Raw genomic sequence first — 19,148 nt, 5'->3', positions numbered from 1 at the left:
ATTCTTCTGTAATTTAAAAACTCAGTGATTACAGTATTTGCAGTATCCAATTTATGGCCCCCTACAGAGAGGATTCTAAAGGCTGTGCTCACCTCCAGCAATCCCATGTGAATGTCAAACAGTGTTGCACAACTGGTAGGAAGTTAACAGTTGACCAGTGACTTCAACAAGCCTATTGGTTTCACATTCATCTATCTAAACACCAGTTGAAGAAAGTTGGATTTAAATAGGTGTTAACTGATCTTCTGCCACACGCATTCAATAGCCTGCACCTTTCTTAACAAGCAAGAGAAAAAAACTAGCACAAATTAGAGGGCCACAACTAATCCAGAAGATTTAAATTCATTACATACTATTTATATGGTTCTCAATGTGCGAGTTCTCCAACCAATAGCACAGAGTTTAGTCAGGAAGGGAGAGGGAACTGTTGATGGTTCTTCATCAGAAAGACTCCCTGATGATGGCTCACTTTCAGGCACATTTCCCAAAACAATGGGCTGTCATGGGAATTGCCAAACTGTTCCAATTAAGGTCACAAACAGGACCACTTTGAAAACTCTGACATTTTCACAGCATCCGACTAGTGCAGCAGTAGCATCCCTGACTTTCAGCCAGAAGGTCTAGGCTCAGTTCCCAGCCATGCCAAAAATATGTCCCTACAGGTGTCATAGCAGAACACCATATGGTCCACGGTCACATCTGGGTTACAATATCATCGACTGAAGCGTTTGACCGAGATTACATATTACGGTATCTCCCACTGTAAAGTAAGTTGAGATTTTGCACACCTTTAACTGGCCAATGGTGCATAACAGAATGTCCTTACTATAAATCAACTGAACGGAAGAAACAGGCCAGGAAAAAGAACAATGACAATAGATCTACATTTTTCAATGCATCTCCCTTCTTTGACCACCTTGCATGCAAACTTTTGGATGCGAAAATAAAAACTTAAATCATAATTTGTAAGATGTTTAACTTTGGATAACATTACTCAACAAAAACTGGTCATTACTTCACTTATAAACATGCATGTTGTCTGAATTTAAAGAGGTTTGTATACATACCACATTGCCCAAGATTTCCTTGGCCTTTTCAAGCTCTGTCCGAGCATTTGAAATTACTTTCTCTGCATCCTGGATACGATTATTGGATAGCTCGGCCAACTGTTGTGTGTTATCTACTGTATCTTTTATATTTTGAAGTCGTCCCCACTGAGTGGACAGGGTGTTATTAATTTCAGCCAAACGGTCCATAAGACTTTTGTCTACATCTGTTCATAGAAATTGTGTGAAGTTATATGTCCATACTGGGGAAGATTTCACAATAGTTATGCATTTTTTAACAGATGCATGAGTATCCACTTCACCCTACCACCATGATCGTTACATTATTTACTCACACTATCAAATTGTTAGCACCAGCTGCCTTTCAGTACTTCGCTAAATGTGACTGTTCTTCATTTGACAAGAGGAACTGCCAATAAAGTAACCAGCTACAAATACATCTCTTACCTATTCAATGAAAGCGGCAGGGAGGAAGAAAGAAATAGTAGTTTGTATCTGGTTCATAGCATTTTTACAATTATGTATTCCTTGAAATTATACTTCACTAAATTCTATTTGCCATTTTAGTATTTATTTTATCAAGCATAACTGTGTGTTTTCATGAGTTCAGGATAGTCATGTTCTCCACTAAGTCACACAAATAACAAAATAGGCTTGTCAGTTTTTAAACACGAGGACAGTATGAAGGGTTTCTGTTCAAAAATCACTGAAAAGAGAAATGCTGCCAAAGACTTTTGCCTTGCACTCACCAGGCCAAGAGCAAGAACGCCAACTTTCAAATGATTACAACAATTTATACTACAAGAGAAAAGGGTTTTAGAATGGTTGGCATTTGAACTCTGATTGATCATGGCATTGCCATGGAGAAAGCGCCAAAGAACTACAGGCTTGCTGAGCACGCAAATAATCCTAAAAAGGCACAAAGCTCAAATACTTTGCTTTTGCTTGCAGAAAGTGAATCCCTTCATATGAATACATGTTGCTTCTGACATTGCTCTTCAGGGTTTGCCTCCTCAAGGACTGTGTGGTGATGAATCCTACTAATGGAGTCATGGTTGGATGCATCTGCAACAAGTAGATTGGTGAGGACGAGTTCAAGTAGATTTTACCCTCTTATTGGTTCCCTCACCACCTGCCACAGACCCAGTCTGTGTCCTTTAGGATCAGCCAGCTGTGGTAATGGACATGGAAGTCACCCACCCAGAGCATATCCCGTGTACTTGCTCTCAGTGTTTTTCCAGATGGAGTTCAACATGGAGAAGTACTCGTGCGTCAGCTCAAGTGGAAAGAGGGAAGAGCAAGACTGAGAGAGAGGGGTAGAAGGAAGCAGAAGAGTGAGTGGGAAGCAAGGGACAGCACGTGGAGAGCAGAGCTGAACAATCCTGGGTGTGCTAATAGTTACACTAACAAACAGTTGAAGATAATCAAATGAGCTCAATGTGGCTCCGTTATGCTTGCTAGAAGCAACATATTCATATATTGGTATCTGTTCTCTGAACACTAATGGAAATATATTCAAGCCTTGCACTTTTTCTGGATTACCTGGGAACTTGGGGAGCCTTCAGTTCCACATTGTTTTTTCCATGGCAATGCCGGAGTCAAAACACTGAACCAATTAGCACTCTTTGGTATAAATGGTTGCAAGGGTTTGAAATTTGGCATTCTTATATTTGTCCTGATAGGTGGACAACGTAAAGCTTCATCCACATTGTCTCTTTTCAGCAATTTTCAAGTTCTGTACTACCAAATGATGATTTCAATTAAGAAAATTGTAATAAATTGAAGTACCAAGATGATAACTGGAGTTTTTAAATCACTTCATTAAGTCCAAGGTGTCAGTTATAACATATACCTCTCATGTTTTCAGCATCCCTCAGCAAGTCCATTATGGTTCTTTCAGCTTCCTTGAGTCTTTCTTCAAAAGCTTTGTCGCTCACTGTGTCCTGGCTTGTTCCAAGGTTTGCAATTAAATCTTCCAAGTCCTTAAGCTTCTGTCTATGTTCAGTTACCTGAGCACATGGTACAGGATAAAAGATACCAGCAGGAAACCAATTAAATCAACTGCAGCTCTAGCAATCTTATCTACTGACATACAACTGCTCAGTTAATCAAAAAAAGATAAATTAGCACGACCAGAATCAACTCATTTTGGCAACTGAAATCAAACATTTCATTCCTGCACCAGGATGTACAAAGCAATGCATGTCCTTGGCTTCAAAGTTGTTATTTAAGATTTAACCAGTTACTCAAAGTAACACTTTCCTGAAAACAAGCTAATTTGCTTTATAAAACATGATTCTTCACTTCTCATTCAACCAGTTACTTCAGGTAAAGGATTAAACATCTAAGTATTAATCCATGTGAATATTCCTGTTACTACCTGAAGTACTTATTGACAATACTGTTTAATGATATTCTGTGGAAATCTCTGTTGCCTGGATGTTCTGATGGTCATTTCTGCACTGCAACGGGGAGCTGAGCAAGGGGACCCTACAGAATCCTCTACACCTGAAAGCCTCCAAAAAGTATCCATTTAAATCGGAGAATCTGGAGTTTGACTATCGGTTAAAATTACCCCCAGACATGCCACTCTCACTACTAAGAGTCCCCCAGAACCCCAATACTCTCAGAAGCTGACTTGACACTACCCTGTTCTCCCAGGACCCAACAGCCTCCTGCCAACCCATTCTCTCCACAATGTACCAGCCACCTCCTCCCTCCATCCAGAACCCACCCTAACACCCCGCCCCGATACCCGACTCTTCTCCTTTGCCTTGGCCCTGACACTTTCTCCCTCCCTTTCTTCCCTTGTTCCCCTCCTCCCACCAAAAAAACTCCCGATGAGAGATATTGGATCCGGATTGATCTACCCTAACAGTCCAACACTTATTTGGCACCCTGCCCTTACAATTACCTTACGTACTTTCCCTTTCACAGGAACTGTCAAAGTGGCTGTCAGTGATGCTGGACATTTAAATCACAGAATACAGCTGTGAAAAAGGGGAACAGATTATGGAAAAAGATCGCGGTTTGCCTTCCCCAACTATCCTGCACTGAGGCACCTGCCAGATTTATAGTACGCTCGGCATTTCTAAAGGAGCCCTAATCAGTTCCCTGTCAGAAATGTGGAGCTTGTTTTTAATGTAATGCAAAAAAAGGAATGGAGTAACACTCTATAGGATTGCCAATTCCTGGCTCATTGTATTTAAACTATTTCAGTTTGTTTAAAATACTTTTCCTTCCTTGCTATTAATGTTACCTCATGTATGAAGGCTGCTTTCACACTATTCAGTCATGTGAGGAAGCCTTTGCAGAACACCTACGCTCGGTTCGCAACAAACAACTGCACCTCCCAGTCGCGAACCATTTCAACTCCCCCTCCCATTCCTCAGACGACATGTCCATCCTGGGCCTCCTGCAGTGCCACAACGATGCCACCCGAAGGTTGCAGGAACAGCACCTCATATTCCGCTTGGGAACCCTGCAGCCCAATGGTATCAATGTGGATTTCACAAGTTTCAAAATCTCCCCTCCCCCTACCGCATCCCAAAACCAGTCCAGCTCGTCCCTGCCTCCCTAACCCGTTCTTCCTCCCACCTATCCCCTCCTCCCACCTCAAGCCGCACCTCCATCTCCTACCGACCAACCTCATCCCGCCCCCTTGACCTGTCCGTCCTCCCTGGACTGACATCCCCTTCCTAACTCCCTACCTACACTCACCTTTACTGGCTCCATCCCCGCCTCTTCGACCTGTTTGTTTCCTCTCCACCTATCCCTCTTCTATCCGCCTCCCACTCTCTCCCTATTTATTTCAAAACCCCCTTCCCCTCCCCCTTTTCTGATGAAGGGTCTAGGCCCGAAACGTCAGCCTCTCTGCTCCTATGATGCTGCTTGGCCTGCTGTGTTCATCCAGCCCTGCACCTTGTTGTCTCGGATTCTCCAGCATCTGCAGTTCCTACTATCTCTCCTTCTTTCCACCTGTCTCCTGATGATATTGATTCATGTGGGGGGTGGGGAGGGGGTGTGGTAGTGGTAGTGAGGGATGAGAACCAAACATGGTTTAATTTTAATTTTGTTCCTCAGTTATAAAATCTAATCTGATGATGGCCAAGTTGGAATTATGTAGAATTCCAGCACCAAACCGTGCCACTCAGCCCAGCTGGTCTATGCCAGTGTTCACACACTACATGAGCAGCCACTTATTCTACTTCATCTATACCTAATAGAATTGTTTGAAATCTTTCTTGCTCATGTACTTACCTAGCTACTGCTTAAAAGCACCTATATTACTTATCTCAAGTAATTCATCTGGTCACACGTTCTATGTAAAGAATTTTCTCCTGAATTTATGTGATGACCTTTGATTTGGAAGTAGTACAGCAAAGAACATTTGTACTTCAACATTTAAAACATCTGTAGAACCAAACTTTTTTTGGAATGTTTGAAAGGGATGTTCAAAGGGTCGATACCTTTAACAACTATTGAAATTATAATTTTCTTGGATAGTAAAAAATATTGGTCTGACCAGGTTCCAAATTGACATGAAGGAAGTTAAAACCAGAAGCTGGAGGACAGAATGAGATGAAGGGCGAAGTTAATCAATGGACAAATGCAGACAAACAGAAAGTGCAAACAGACAGGAAGAAGACTAGGAAAATTCTTTTGAAGTGAAGAACCAAAGCTCTTTTAGGGGGAGAACTGTTTTGAAGAAAAAGGGACAGGAATGTCTGGAGGTACTGTCGTTCTTCGCCAAAATAGTCTAAAATCTACAAAACCATGAATAGGTTAGTATCACTTTCCCAGAAATTGCCAAATTATGAAGTTGGGTCTTACTGGTTAGTTGGTTGGTTGAAAAGGAACTCAAGAAAATTATACCATCAGAACTGTAGTGACCCAAGGGAGAGCTGGTTCTTACACATATGCTTGGTTGGCCATAAACATTTCAGTGAAACTTCAAAGTGAAAGCTATTGTTGGAAAGCCTGACCTACTACACATGAAAAGAACACATTGTAGAACCACGTTGCTGTATACTACCATGTCTGTGCAAGGAGTGATTTGGGTATCTGTGGTTGCGGAAGACATATCTTTGTAACATTGGCTATTTAGTGATTTTTGTTTAAATGTGAGGTTTCATTCACCTGTTCATTCACAATAAATGATGTTGATTCCAAATCATGCTAAAGTAAAACCTACAGTGATTTAATTAATTCATTTAGTCCTTACTGGTTGTTAGTTCTTTATTGATTTTGGGGTAATTCAGCAAATTTGGTTATTTTGTTTTCTACCTGCACCCACCCCCAATTTTAGATTTATTGGTAGTTTTAGAATTTAGACCTACAAGGGGAATGAGTGTCAAGACTCTAATGGAGCTTAATGTAACACCAAAGCATGGAAAAGTGAAGTGCAGATCGATTGGGATGTTAATAGAAATAAAAACAGAAATTGCTAGAAAAGTTCAGGTCTAGCAGCATCTGTGGAGAGAAATAAGAGTTAACATTTTCAGGTCCGGTGACCCTTCCTCAGAACTGATGGTACCTCGGAAAATGTCGGTTTATATGCTACATTAGCAGAGTTGAACATATAAATTAGTGATGTGAGCAGAAGTAGATTATTTGTTGCCTCTACCCAGCTCTATCATTCAACAAACCATGGTTGATAGGATCGATTAGGCAACCAATCCACTATCCATGCTATTCAGTTATCCCTTACACAATAAGCTCTCATTTAACATAATAATTTTTGATGTAGAACTTTGCTAAATGTCTTCTGGAAATCTAAGCACAACAAATCCACTGGCTTCCCCCTTATCAAAGAGCATGTTGTTTCCTCCAAGAATGTCAATAAACAAATTAATAAATTAGTCAAACATAATTTCCCTTTCACAAGAACATGTTGAGGCACAACAGTTTGGAGAAAGAATTTAGAAAGCTAGGCTTCTTCCCTCATGTTGAAAAGATAACATTATTAACATTCATGGCTGAAGTGTCAGTGTTTGACCTCACTACTCCACTGAATCTGACAGGAACCTCTGGAGTTCTCCAATATGAAAAAACACTGATATTCAAGAGCTGTTATCAGTGATGCTACACCTCCAATGGGTGTACTGTTGACATTTCCCAAGACTGCAATCAAATGGAAAATTAAAAGGAATTGACAAATCTTGCACTTTCATGTCATTAACTCTGCTGTAAAATTCCTTGAAAAAAGCTATATATTGCCAAAGAGTTATAACAGGTTTTAAATGGCATACCAGCTTCATGATTACTACTGTAACTACCCACACTGAGAAGCATTTTTAAAATCTGAGGAATGTAAAAATTATGAATAATTTGTAAAAGTTATGAATAATTTTTAATGGTTTTCAGGTTTTAATGCTTATTTTACCTTCTAAGTACTATTATAATTATTTAATTCAATTTAGATTTTCAGATACCAAATGCAAAGGCTATTAAACACTATTAATTTCCTGTTTTCAATGTGATTTTTTTTAACCTGCCTGCTGACATTACCATTGCTGCAAACCAAGACACCCTCTTGACATGGAGTCAGATTTAAACTAACATTGGGGAGGGGAGAAATCAATGTCACAGATCATTAGATCTTTGTATAGTGGCTTTCATCAAGATTAACAGTGAGTGCTATTGTTCCATAGGTGATTGCAAAACAATATGAGCCAAACAGGGTGACCTGATTAAGATTGTCAAAATTCACAGTTAAGGAAAAGGCAAATGATAATTGTTTCCATAGGTAGGCTGAATAGTAATAACAGGACATAAATTTACGAGGATCACAAAATAAAATAATGATGAACTTAACATGCTAAGTGACTAAAATTCAGAAACCTGTCACAATCTATTTTTGAAATAAAAAATCTAAATTCATTTGAAGGGAACTTCCAACAGTTGCTTGTAAAGAATATTAAAGGAGAAAGGAAGCAATGAGGAAAGCTAAACTGATTTCAAATGAAGAAAACATCCAAAATATGTTCTCTCCTATTCAATCTTTGAAAGGACTAAGGTCTGGCTATTATCTGGTATTTTGCACAAGCTGTTCCTTCATATGCAAATTGAGAGTTCAAGTACCACTAAAAGGTAACGTGATCTCACTCTCACCCAACATTCATAAACTGTCCCTTTGAATAGCCCCACCATCAGAAGGATCAGATGAAGCATTGTGTAATAATACAACTATCAAATGTAGAAGTAGTATTTTCTACCTTATCTTTCACCAGCCTATAGCATGTAGGACACTCCTGGCAGCCAGGTCTTGTCCGATTGTAGAAATAGTTTTCTTCGCATTGGTCACAGTGTATGCCCACAAATCCTTCCTTACAGTCACACTTTCCATCTTCCTTGCACTGAAGAGATCCAGAGCCCTCACGGTCACAATCACAGGCTGTAAGAAAAGATAAACTACTTACACACTTGATTTTTAGAAAATGACAAGAACAATTTTTGAGAGATGTTCCCGGAAGTTATTTTTAAAAAATAGTTTGCTTACGTTTGCATCCATCCTGGCCAAATCCAAAGTGATACGGTTCACATGTATCACACTGCCGACCAACAACACCAGGCTGACATTCACATTGTCCATTGCGGGCATCGCACTGGCCGTTAATGGAACCAATGGGGTTACAGTCACACCTGTGAGCAAACAATTGGTGAACTCAACCAACGAAACCCTTCATGTTCTGCTGTGAAGAATAATGTTAACTACTGAACTGCAAGATTAAAAAGGTTAACTAGTTAATCCAGGTCCCATTATATACTACAAAAAGGGCAAGTACCATTTATGCAAACAGTAAACACATTATATGAGAAGCGATCATCTCTGTCAAATACTTTTCTTATTCTTTGAGTTGACGGCACACTACAGCCAGCCAGTGTAAGACGACTGGGAGGAATATTTTGTGCAGTCTTGTGAGACCCACTTTGCAACCACATAATTAAGATTTAAAATTAATTCTTCTATCCAATCTGTGATACAAGTAGAATAGACACTAAAGAGATATTCAATAGCATTATCCCACATGAGCTGTCAAACAAAATGCACCAAATATGGTCACAAATGAGTTACCAAGTAAACTTGAAGTTAATGGGCTATAAAGAAACCATTGGAACAGAGTGCTCATTACAAAATTTACACGCAGAATTATTAACCAGTGTTCTGGGAAATGTAGACCAAGTTGCACTATCACTGTGCCTCTGAATTACATGTTACAAAGTTTAAGATTTTAATATTTAATAAGTCATTTTAATATATAGCAATGGTTTAATGAAATTATTGGTCCAGGTGGTACAGTCAGCACCAAATAGCATGCACCATTCATTACAGCTGAATGCACAGAGTTCTTGCAAGCTTTAGAGCAGAGACTTCTCACGTGTGCCTGATCTAATGTGCCAGCTTCAATACAACATTCACAACATGAGGATGCTGAACCAACAAAAGTATAGCTCTACAGCCAGACTGAAGGATCTGAGAGAGAGCGAGCTCCAAACCAGGGAGCAAAAATTGGAATATTTAATTGTAAAATACTGTATAGCAAGCAAAGGAAAGGACACAGAAATGGGATTGAAATTGGGGGAAAAAGTAGTCAAAAGAAAATTATTTTCTTTATAAAATCTCAAACAATAAGTTACGTTGAAGTAGTGAGAATCCACACTTGTCAGTAAGCAAAACATAAAATACTTGCTATTGATTTCAGTGGCAAGCCTGTAAGTAAACAGCATTATTTCAAATAAAGGAAACAAAAGTGCTTTTCTTTCTCAGTATACTGAATTCATATGACTGTATCATTCAGATCTTTGGCACTTAATCTGGGAAATCTCGTTAAATAATGCATTAAGTTCTCTTATCGTTTCTTTACTGAGCATGGCAGTAAGACTGGAATGATGTGTGGATAGAATGTAGGGTTGTCTCTAAAATGCTGCAACCACATTTTGCTGTTTAGAGCAGCTAACTGATTTAGAATAAAACTTTTCCAAAGCTGAAATATTAGCTTCCGTTCAATTTCTGCTGCACCGCTATTGCCAAGCCAAGAATTCAAGCAGGACGACAAAACTGGAGCTTTTAGTTTCACAAGGTAGAAGGGAGGGCATGTTGTATGGAGGCAACTTTATATTCAACACGGAAATTGTAGATCTCAGCACTGGTTGCTCAGAGTACAAAACTGTTCTGTTTACTCATACTGGCGCCCTTTTGTTAAAAAGGGAAATGGTAGACTAATTTCACTGTCTATTACCAGCACTTCCTTGTTATTTGTTCCTCACACACAACCATTCCTTCTGTACTTTCCGAAGATGACCATTTTTAACACTTGCAGATTGCACAGATGTTTTTCCGATGTTTCCACTGGTAATTTTGTTAAAAGTTATTCTAATAACAGCACTTTGGATATTACAGCATGATTTAATTGATTTTGCTCACAACAACTTTGGATATATTGATTAAACTATTTCCAATGCATTACTGCATTGAGTCATTACAATGCATAATTGTATATACAGAGATTAGAATAGACTTGATGGACTAAATAACTTTGATTGCTGCGATTACTGCCACTTAAAACAGTTTTATACATGCACTATGATCTGTGTACTCTTGGATTTCACTAAGTGTTAGCAATCCTGCACCCGCAGTATCTACACTGCACCCGCAGCACGCTGAACTGGTGTTGCATTGTTGGAGACCTGTTTTTTGGATGAGACATTATAATGCGGGTACAGTTACAGAGTTTAAAATACATATGGATAAGTACCATGAATAGGAAAGGTTCGGAGGGATATAGGCCAACTGCAAGCAGGTGAATCATAGAATCGCTACAGTGTGGAAACAGGCTCCTCGGCCCAGCAAGTCCACACCAACCCACAGAGTATCCCACATCCAGACCCATCCCTATAACCCACCACCCTACACATCCCTGAATGCTACGGGCAACTTAGCATGGCCAATCCACCCAGCCTGCACATTTTTGGACTGTGGGAGGAAACCGGAGCACCTGGAGGAAACCCACGCAGACACAGGGAGAACATGCAAACTCCACACAGACAGTCACCAGAGGGTGGAATTGAACCCGGGTCCCTGGCGCTGTGAGGCAGCAGTGCTAACCACTGAACCACCGTGCCACCCCCAGGTGGGACTATTTTAATTTGGGATTATGGTCAGCATGGACTGGTTGGAGCAAAGGGCCTGTTTCTGTGCTGTATGACTCTATGACTTGGACACTAAGATTTGTATAGAAAGAAGGGAACAAAGCAACAGACTGTCAGGAGGAATAGTCAGCAGCAATCAGTGATGCCAGTAACTTCCCCTGATTCTGTTAGCTTTCACAGGAAACTAGGGCCCCTCAATGCAACTCATATTCCTTAACTCCTTTTGTGTGTTTTCCAACTCTGCATACAAATATGGATCAAATATTTCTTCATCAGCCCTTAAGCAGAAAAAGAAAATAAGTTTCAATAACGTATAAAAAGGGTCTTTATTTTTCCCAAGTGTTCAACTTTGCTGTAACGTTATCCCTTTGTATTTTGTTAAATAAACAAAGTAAACAGCAATTATTTATGCAAAACAGATAGGAGGTGGATGCCCAAAATATGACATAAATTTACACAATTTCACTTTATGAGAAGGCTTCTCTCTCATGCGCTTTCACAAGGCAGATAGGCCCCAAAAGACTTTTGTTACCTCAATTTCTCACTGAAATGAAGTAACAGGTTGCTGCAGAAAGAAAATCAATCAACTCAAATTCCTCTATTCAACTTACCTCTGACAGCCCTGGCCACTCAGAAGATTGTAATAGCCTAACTCACACTGACTACAATCCCTGCCCACGACATGAACTAAGCACTCGCACAGACCGGTGACTTGGTTGCAGTTCCTTTGCTGATCCACAGTGCCATATCGAGAACAGTTACAAGCTGCAAAGAGAAACAATAAGGGCATTAGATCCTTTGTTTTTAAGAAAACATTGAGTAGGGCAAGGCAGGAAGGAAGAAGCGCAAGAGTCCGCAGAGAAGGGCAAGAAACTCATTTTTGTATTTTCCGCTCATATCATTATTTAGTTAAAAAAAAAATGCAAGTAAGGCACCCACATTCAGTTGCTGGGAAAAAGTTGTGATATTTCGTCCTATAAATAAGTTGCCCCCAAAAATACAGTGAAAGACATCAGAAAAGACAACACACAAATGACTCAAAGAATTACTGCAATACCAAAGGTTTTGTTGGGTTAAAAGAAAATTATTATTCAGTAATGAAATTTCTGTCAGTCAAAGATAAATTAACACTGAAGGCAGTTTTGGTAATTCACCAGTTTTGCTCCATACAGCGCATTTATTTTATATATTGCATTTTAAGATACTAAATCAATTTTATGTACTTTAAATCTCACAGTCAGAGAGATTTGAAATATATTACTTTTCATTGGAGTTAATGCTAATATGCACTTTTAAAAATTAGACATTTTGAAAGCATTTCATGAACCTACAGTAAAATATGAAGCTTACCTTTACATTTTTCTGATGGAATTGGGTTTAATGCATTTCCATAAAATCCATCTTTACATTTGTCACAGTAGAATCCATCAGTGTTGTAGATGCACTTTAAACACTCTCCTGTCAGCCGATTACAGTTCCCCACAGCATTTGGATCAATGTTGTCACTGCAATGACATGGTTTACATGGACTCACAGACCCCTCACTTCCTAAAGGGTCACCATAGTACCCATCATCACATAGTTCACACCTTTTACCTGTTTGAAATGAAAGAAAATGTATTATCAAATGCACCAAATTCATGAAAACAAACATTCCCACGTTCTAAGCAGAATTCCCCTAGTTACAATACTGATTGGAGTGACTAAACAGTTCTTTCAAAGCTAACACAAAATGCAAAAGGCACAAAGGCTAAAGGAATCATTGTGCACTTATAATCAATAATCAGTCCAATCAACATTCAGCAACAAAATACAGTGCTTAACTAGTGGTGCTAAATTTTTGCACTGTAGCCAACAAAATGAATATGAAAGATTATCTTTTTTTTAAAAAAGGTGCCACTTAAATAGAAAGCAAGCATTTAAGTAAGCTCAAACATGACATCAGGAAGTAATAATAAATCCCTCCAACTGAACCAAGCTTCTGTAACCAAAACCAGAATTTTTGCTGAGGTTTTGCATGAGATAGCGTGCAAAAGTCTGTGGGAGCCTCTCTTTTCTGGGGATTCCAACCTTTTCTGTGAAAGACGTACAGGAGGTCTTGTTCTAGCCGCTCACTGAAGCTAACAATCTCTGCCAATGACTAGTAAATTTACTGAGCACAACAGCATTCCAGTCAGCCATATTTAATGTTCCAAGTTATGAAAGTTATAATTTCTACTGCCAAATGAGAGCAACAGAAAAATCTTTGGTTTCAGTTATTGGCTTTTCAAACATATACTGCTCTTGAACCAGAAAGAGCTCAATTGTTTATGAATAAATTAGCAACTGAGGGTAATCGTTTGTTGACACAAAACTTGATTATTGCTGAAAATAGACATTTTGTCAAAAGTTTTCGACTTGTACTTATCAGGACAATTCACGAGGGATAATAACATTTAACACTGTGTGAAAAGGAAGTACCAATAGGTTGTCAAATGGATTCTGAGATCAGGATAGGTGACCAAAAGGCTGGTCAGAAAGGGGGATTTTGAAGGGTATCTTCAAAAGGAGGACCGTGAGCTAAAGTGGTGCAGATGTGATTCACAGCCCAGGCAACTGAAGGCTTGGTCCCCAGTGGAACTGCAATTGGGAATGCACAGATATCTTGTAATGTTGGAGAAGATTATACACAGGGATAAGGCCATGGAAAGGTTTTGGAAACAAGCATTAGAACTAAAAATGAAGTTGTTGCGACAGGGAGTCAATACAGGTCAGCAAGCATAAGGATGATAGAAAAACATGACTTGCTGCAAGTTAAGGTGTGGGCTGAAGTTTTGATAATCTCAAAGTTACAGTGAGTAGAATGTGGGAAATAAGCCAAGTCTATTGAGTGCAGAAGAAACAAAAGGCATGAATAAGGGTTTTAGTGGCATATGAGCCGAAACAGGGGTGAAGTTAAGCAATGTTGCAGGGGTGGAAATAGGAAGTCTTAGTAACGAGGTGATAACAGGTCTGAAGTTCATCTCAAAATGAAATGCAATACCAAGATTTCAAACAGACGATTTTATTTTAGAATGTTGCCAGAGTTTGTTGAGGAGACCAAAAACAGTGGCTTCAATTTTCCCAATAGAAACTTCTAAGTTGTCTGATGAAAACAGGGGAAGAGTTAACAGGTGGCAACTGTCTTCTCAGATGATGTTCTTGATCACATATTCTTATGTTGTGTTTCTTGACACAGAACCACCTCTCCCATACATACCAGAATATTTGTACTGATTAAGAAAAATACTTTTCAAACTTTGAGGATCTCACCAGTAGTTCCTTTAGGGCAGTTGGTACACACTACATCCCTGGTTTTTGGCACCATGGCACAGCTTGAACCAGTTGGACAAGGGCACGGACGACAGTCCTCTGAGCTACCAACTGTAGGATCACCATAGTAACCATCCCTACACCGCTCACAGTTTGATCCTGCTGTATTGTCTCTGCAGTAACATTCACCTATAGATTGAATTGGTTGATAAAGTAGTTAATTATCCGTATATCAAATATAGTTTCCAGACATTAAAATGCTCAAATTGTTAGCACTTTCTGAATCAATACCAAGTGTGTACAGATCCTTTAGAATGACAGGCAAGACTGCAGAGAATTCCTTGTAAGGTAGGTATTTTATAGATACCATGTGGCAGTTTTAATGCTACACATATTTGACAGTGACCTGAAATTTTCCTGTGAATTTTCAAACAACGATGGAAAACCCCAGGACAAAATGTAAAATTTTGCAGAGGCAATTTTTACTCATGTATGGGTGTGCAGGGATCTGACATGTTCTTCTGGACTGTCTTGGTCCAAAACATGAGAAGATTGTTCATTATAGGTAATAACTTCAGACTTCTCCAAAACAAAATCAAGGAAACAGCAGCGTTGAAATGAATAGCATTACTGAAAATTTACATTCGTTTTGTTTTTAAGATTTAGCATGAGAGACCTAAAGCACTAAAGGGCAGTAAGAAGGCAATTTCTTAAAAAAGTAGTCCTCGGAATTTGGGTGACACTGGTCCAACCGAACTAAGTGTCAACAGGCAGCTGATGAAGCCATGTGGTGAAGGTGCTTCCACAATGCTGTTAGCCAATGAGTTCTATGATTTGAACCTAGAGAGTAAGGGATACGTCAAGGCTTGGTGAGGTTTTAAAACATTTCTACAGACCAGGCTTTCAGGTAAACAAATGCAAAAATTCTCTTTTAATGGAAACTTCAACTCCTGCATTTAAAACAAGGTACCAAAGAATGTGGAGGTAAAAATCCTCTTCAAACACAAATGGAACTCCAGCTTCTTCCAGACTACTAGCATCTATGATAAAGATTGACAGATTTTGTCTATAAAAATAGCTCATTGTATAAGTAAAGGAAGCCACTAATAATCACAATGCCTTCTTGCATTCAACCATATTCTGATTCAGGCAGCATGCATGTCACTGCAAGTGATATTATGGATAGAGAATTAGGTCGATGAACAATAAAGCTCATGATGATTTCAGTCCAATGTCTTCCTGATGTTGAGAAGTTAAGATATTGTACACAAATAATGGAGTAAGAAAAATGTTTAATTTAATCTACCCTTACACACTATGAATTCAGAATTCAGAAACTAAATTCACAACACATACAGGTTGATTCACAAGAGGCGGGGAAAGAAGAGAGTTTGAGATGGTTGGGAAATGGTTTGGGTAAATATCATCACATAAAGCATGATATATACTAAATAAACTAATCCAAGCAAGGGCTTATTTCATATTGTGTCAGTAAGCACAAGTCATCATTCTAAGCAGAGTTTATTTCTCATTAAAATATTGCCGCTCACCACTTTCCGGATCGCAGGTATCACTATGTTCATTGCAGGTGCAGGGCACACAGGAACTGAAAGCTCCAAGCCTAGGATCCTCCCTCCTGTAGCCCGGTGCACACTGTTCACAGAACTGGCCCCGGTATGCAGCTGGGCAGGTACATTGTTCTACCCATTCAGCAGGAGATCCAGAGCCAGGACGAGCAGTGAGCAGAGTTACATCATCCAAGTGTCCAGCACCTATGGAGACATGACCAAAAGTTAGTTGCAAACACATTAAACTTTCAAAAATGTTGAAAATATGCATAGACCAGGTGAACAATGTTAGTTTTATATTCTTTTATTGGAATTAAATCTACATGGACTTAAATAAAAAAATGATGCGCCAGTCTTTCACATTCTGTGGAATTCCATCCTTAAAATTTACTGTCTCTTCTGCCACCTTTAAAAAAAGGTCACTTCAAACCCTTTTCTTTCGACTTAACGTTTGGTCACAGTTCAAAATCTGCTCCGACTTGGTTTTTATTTCCCCTGGACCTATCCTTGAAATATCATGTGATGTTTCTTTGCAATAAAAGGAAACAGAAATAATCTGCAGCAAGTAGGGGAGATCTTCCATCAAAAACAAATGCCCATATGTTCCAACATCTAGTGGGAAATGGGAGGGTCTCAATATACCTTGTTGATCTGGAGCAACTCACAATAAACAATGAAATCATCAATGTCCTTAGAGATCCCAGGTCACCACAATGCTGACCAAGCTCTGGCTTGGCACTTGGTGATTCACAAATGCTCCTGGACTGAAAGTGAAACTGGAATGACCAGTCACTTATGAATAACTGGTAAATTGTCCAAAATTATAAAACAGGGTCAATGCTCATAATAGGTTTTCAAAGGCATCCCTGCTGGGACTTCAATCTGGACAAGTTTCAACACAACACCAATGGATGTTGAGATACCTCTAGTTCTTCAACTATTCCTGCTGGATCTGGCTATGCTGAGTGTGGTTTGCTGGCCATTGTGCCACTGTGTATCAATAAATCAACCAGGTGGCATATGATTCTATGAAGACTTGTAAAATGGAAACAGTCTATTGAAAAATCTCTGGGGTCAAGATCATTCCAAATTGCAGTCCATTGAAACAAAATCTCTCAAAGTGGATTTCTGAACATAGTAAGCAATCTTGCTTGTCAATGGCACATGCCATCATGCACTATTTACATCTGAGTTGTGAGAATTCTCCTTTGAGACAGCTTAGTTAAAAACTTTCACCAGCCACAGACTTAGGATGGATTTCCCTTTGCATCACTTTGTTAAGCTGTGCAAGGTCAACACAAGTTTGTATAGTACTGATAGACTTCAGTAAGAGACAATACAGTGTGGAGCTGGAGGAACACAGCAATAATGAAGAAGGGTCCCGAGCTGAAACGTCAACGTTCCTGCTCCTCTGATGCTACCTGGCCTGCTGTGTTCCTCCAGGTCCACACTGTATTGTCTGACTCCAGCCTCTGCAGTTCTGGCTATCTTCAGTACAGTAAGCATGTCCAAGCACCACTCACTTGGTCTTGTGGTGAGGGAACTGGTGGCTATTCTTCTTGTTTCTACAAGTTGTTCCTCAACTTCCTTCATTAAACAATGCAGAATCTTCCTAGTGAATACGTATATAATGATTTAATATCTTTCTTCAATGCAACACTGTATTCAGTATTTAGCTTCCCTAACCTTTCAAATAATCGGCGATTATTCAGCATGCCAAAATAGACCATGTCTGCATATTCCTCAAGGCTACATCAGCTGGTTGTGGCAGTCCACAGAAAGCATCTGCCTGCACAACGAGCTCACTGCATTCCCTGCACAGGGACTTCACCACGTGAGCAGAGGTCAGCACACGTGTATGCACTGCCCCTTTTTCCAGAGCTGAGAATAGGGGTGGGTGGTTTGGGAAGAGGCTGAGAGCACAGTGCTTCATGTCCTGATAGTTTATGTCTCCACTGCCACCATCTTGCTATCCCCACCATTGTGCCTGGGGTGGAGCCAGGAGGCCGCTTGGTGGTCTCTGCTTGGATCTTGGTCAAGGGGATGGCAGTCAGAGTAGCAGGTTGGAGGACCAAGCGTGGGAACCACCCTGGGCACAGACTCCCAACTCCAGAAAGGGCCTGTTTCGGCAGTGGAGTAAATGGAGAGAGTAGGGAGTTAAGGCAATACAGCAAAGGAGCAGTGCCCGAGGAGATCTACTCCTCAGCTTTACCCAAGGAACCTGCAATGTCTGTTCAATCACCGTTGAAATGTGACTCCGGAGCGTGCACTCATATCACCGCCTCATGATGCAGTTTGTATCTGCTTTGGATTTATCAATTCTCCTTCTCCAAGGAGACCAGTAGAGGTACAGCTGCAGCCACAATGTTCTGCATCCAGGTTTGGGAATACACAGTGTTTCAGCAGACCACACTTCAGACTTCAGGCCTGGTAATATAACAGGTTTGTTTTGGCAACCAGGTCCCATTTCTGGCTCCTGTTCCAGAAGCTGCCTTACCTGCAGCCAGCTGTTAACGTGAGACAAGCTGAAGGACTTTGCTTCTGAGCCTGAAGGCAGGAAGCTGGCTGCTGCCATTTGTGGGTAATTCCCGGCTCTTACAGTCTACCAAGCTTAGGAACCAAAGTTTACTTCAGCAGGAAGGTTCAATGTTTGACTACCTTTGTGGGCAGCACTGCAGAGGATGGGCCTACGCATGGTCTCGACTGTCAGAGTCAGATCAGCTTGGTCTGGGGACACTTACTATTCTCACTGTATGTGCCTCGAATCTTGATAGCTGTCAAGTTGTGGAGAAGCCTTTGAAATTCAAAAGAAGAAAGCTGCGGCCTCCACGGATAACTTGTTACTTCATGAAGCCTGTCAACAAAAAAGTGATCATAAACATTTACAATAGTATTCGAAGCAATATTTATTGCAAATTTAGCTCAAAATGTAAATATTTTCATTTGTTTTTAACAGATCCTTGCGCATGACTTGAATCAGAGTGCATAGAAATAAAAGCTGATTCTCCCAGGGAGTGGGTGTAACGTCTGTTCTTAATTAAACTGACATTGCTTTGAACACAAGGAACCA

The 19,148-nt window shown here is 40.0% G+C and overlaps 1 protein-coding gene across 1 annotated transcript in view; it reads right to left on the bottom strand.

Annotated features, from left to right (window-relative positions):
• lamc1 (laminin, gamma 1) overlaps nucleotides 1–19,148 on the bottom strand; it is a 225,855-nt gene that overhangs the window by 19,556 nt on the left and 187,151 nt on the right. The window contains exons 11-19 of the mRNA XM_048601974.1: nucleotides 18,820–18,932; nucleotides 16,061–16,282; nucleotides 14,511–14,699; nucleotides 12,570–12,815; nucleotides 11,831–11,984; nucleotides 8,569–8,711; nucleotides 8,285–8,463; nucleotides 2,920–3,076; nucleotides 1,068–1,273 (exon numbers count right to left, since the gene is read on the bottom strand). Coding sequence (XP_048457931.1) covers nucleotides 1,068–1,273; nucleotides 2,920–3,076; nucleotides 8,285–8,463; nucleotides 8,569–8,711; nucleotides 11,831–11,984; nucleotides 12,570–12,815; nucleotides 14,511–14,699; nucleotides 16,061–16,282; nucleotides 18,820–18,932 — 1,609 coding nt within the window. The remainder of the gene's footprint in view (nucleotides 1–1,067; nucleotides 1,274–2,919; nucleotides 3,077–8,284; nucleotides 8,464–8,568; nucleotides 8,712–11,830; nucleotides 11,985–12,569; nucleotides 12,816–14,510; nucleotides 14,700–16,060; nucleotides 16,283–18,819; nucleotides 18,933–19,148) is intronic.

This window comes from Rhincodon typus, chromosome 10 (genome assembly GCF_021869965.1).
Source record: "Rhincodon typus isolate 14 chromosome 10, sRhiTyp1.1, whole genome shotgun sequence".
Classification (NCBI taxonomy): domain Eukaryota; kingdom Metazoa; phylum Chordata; class Chondrichthyes; order Orectolobiformes; family Rhincodontidae; genus Rhincodon; species Rhincodon typus.
The sequence above is the reverse complement of the archived record's forward strand: the minus strand, read 5'-3'. Positions and strand labels throughout refer to the sequence as shown.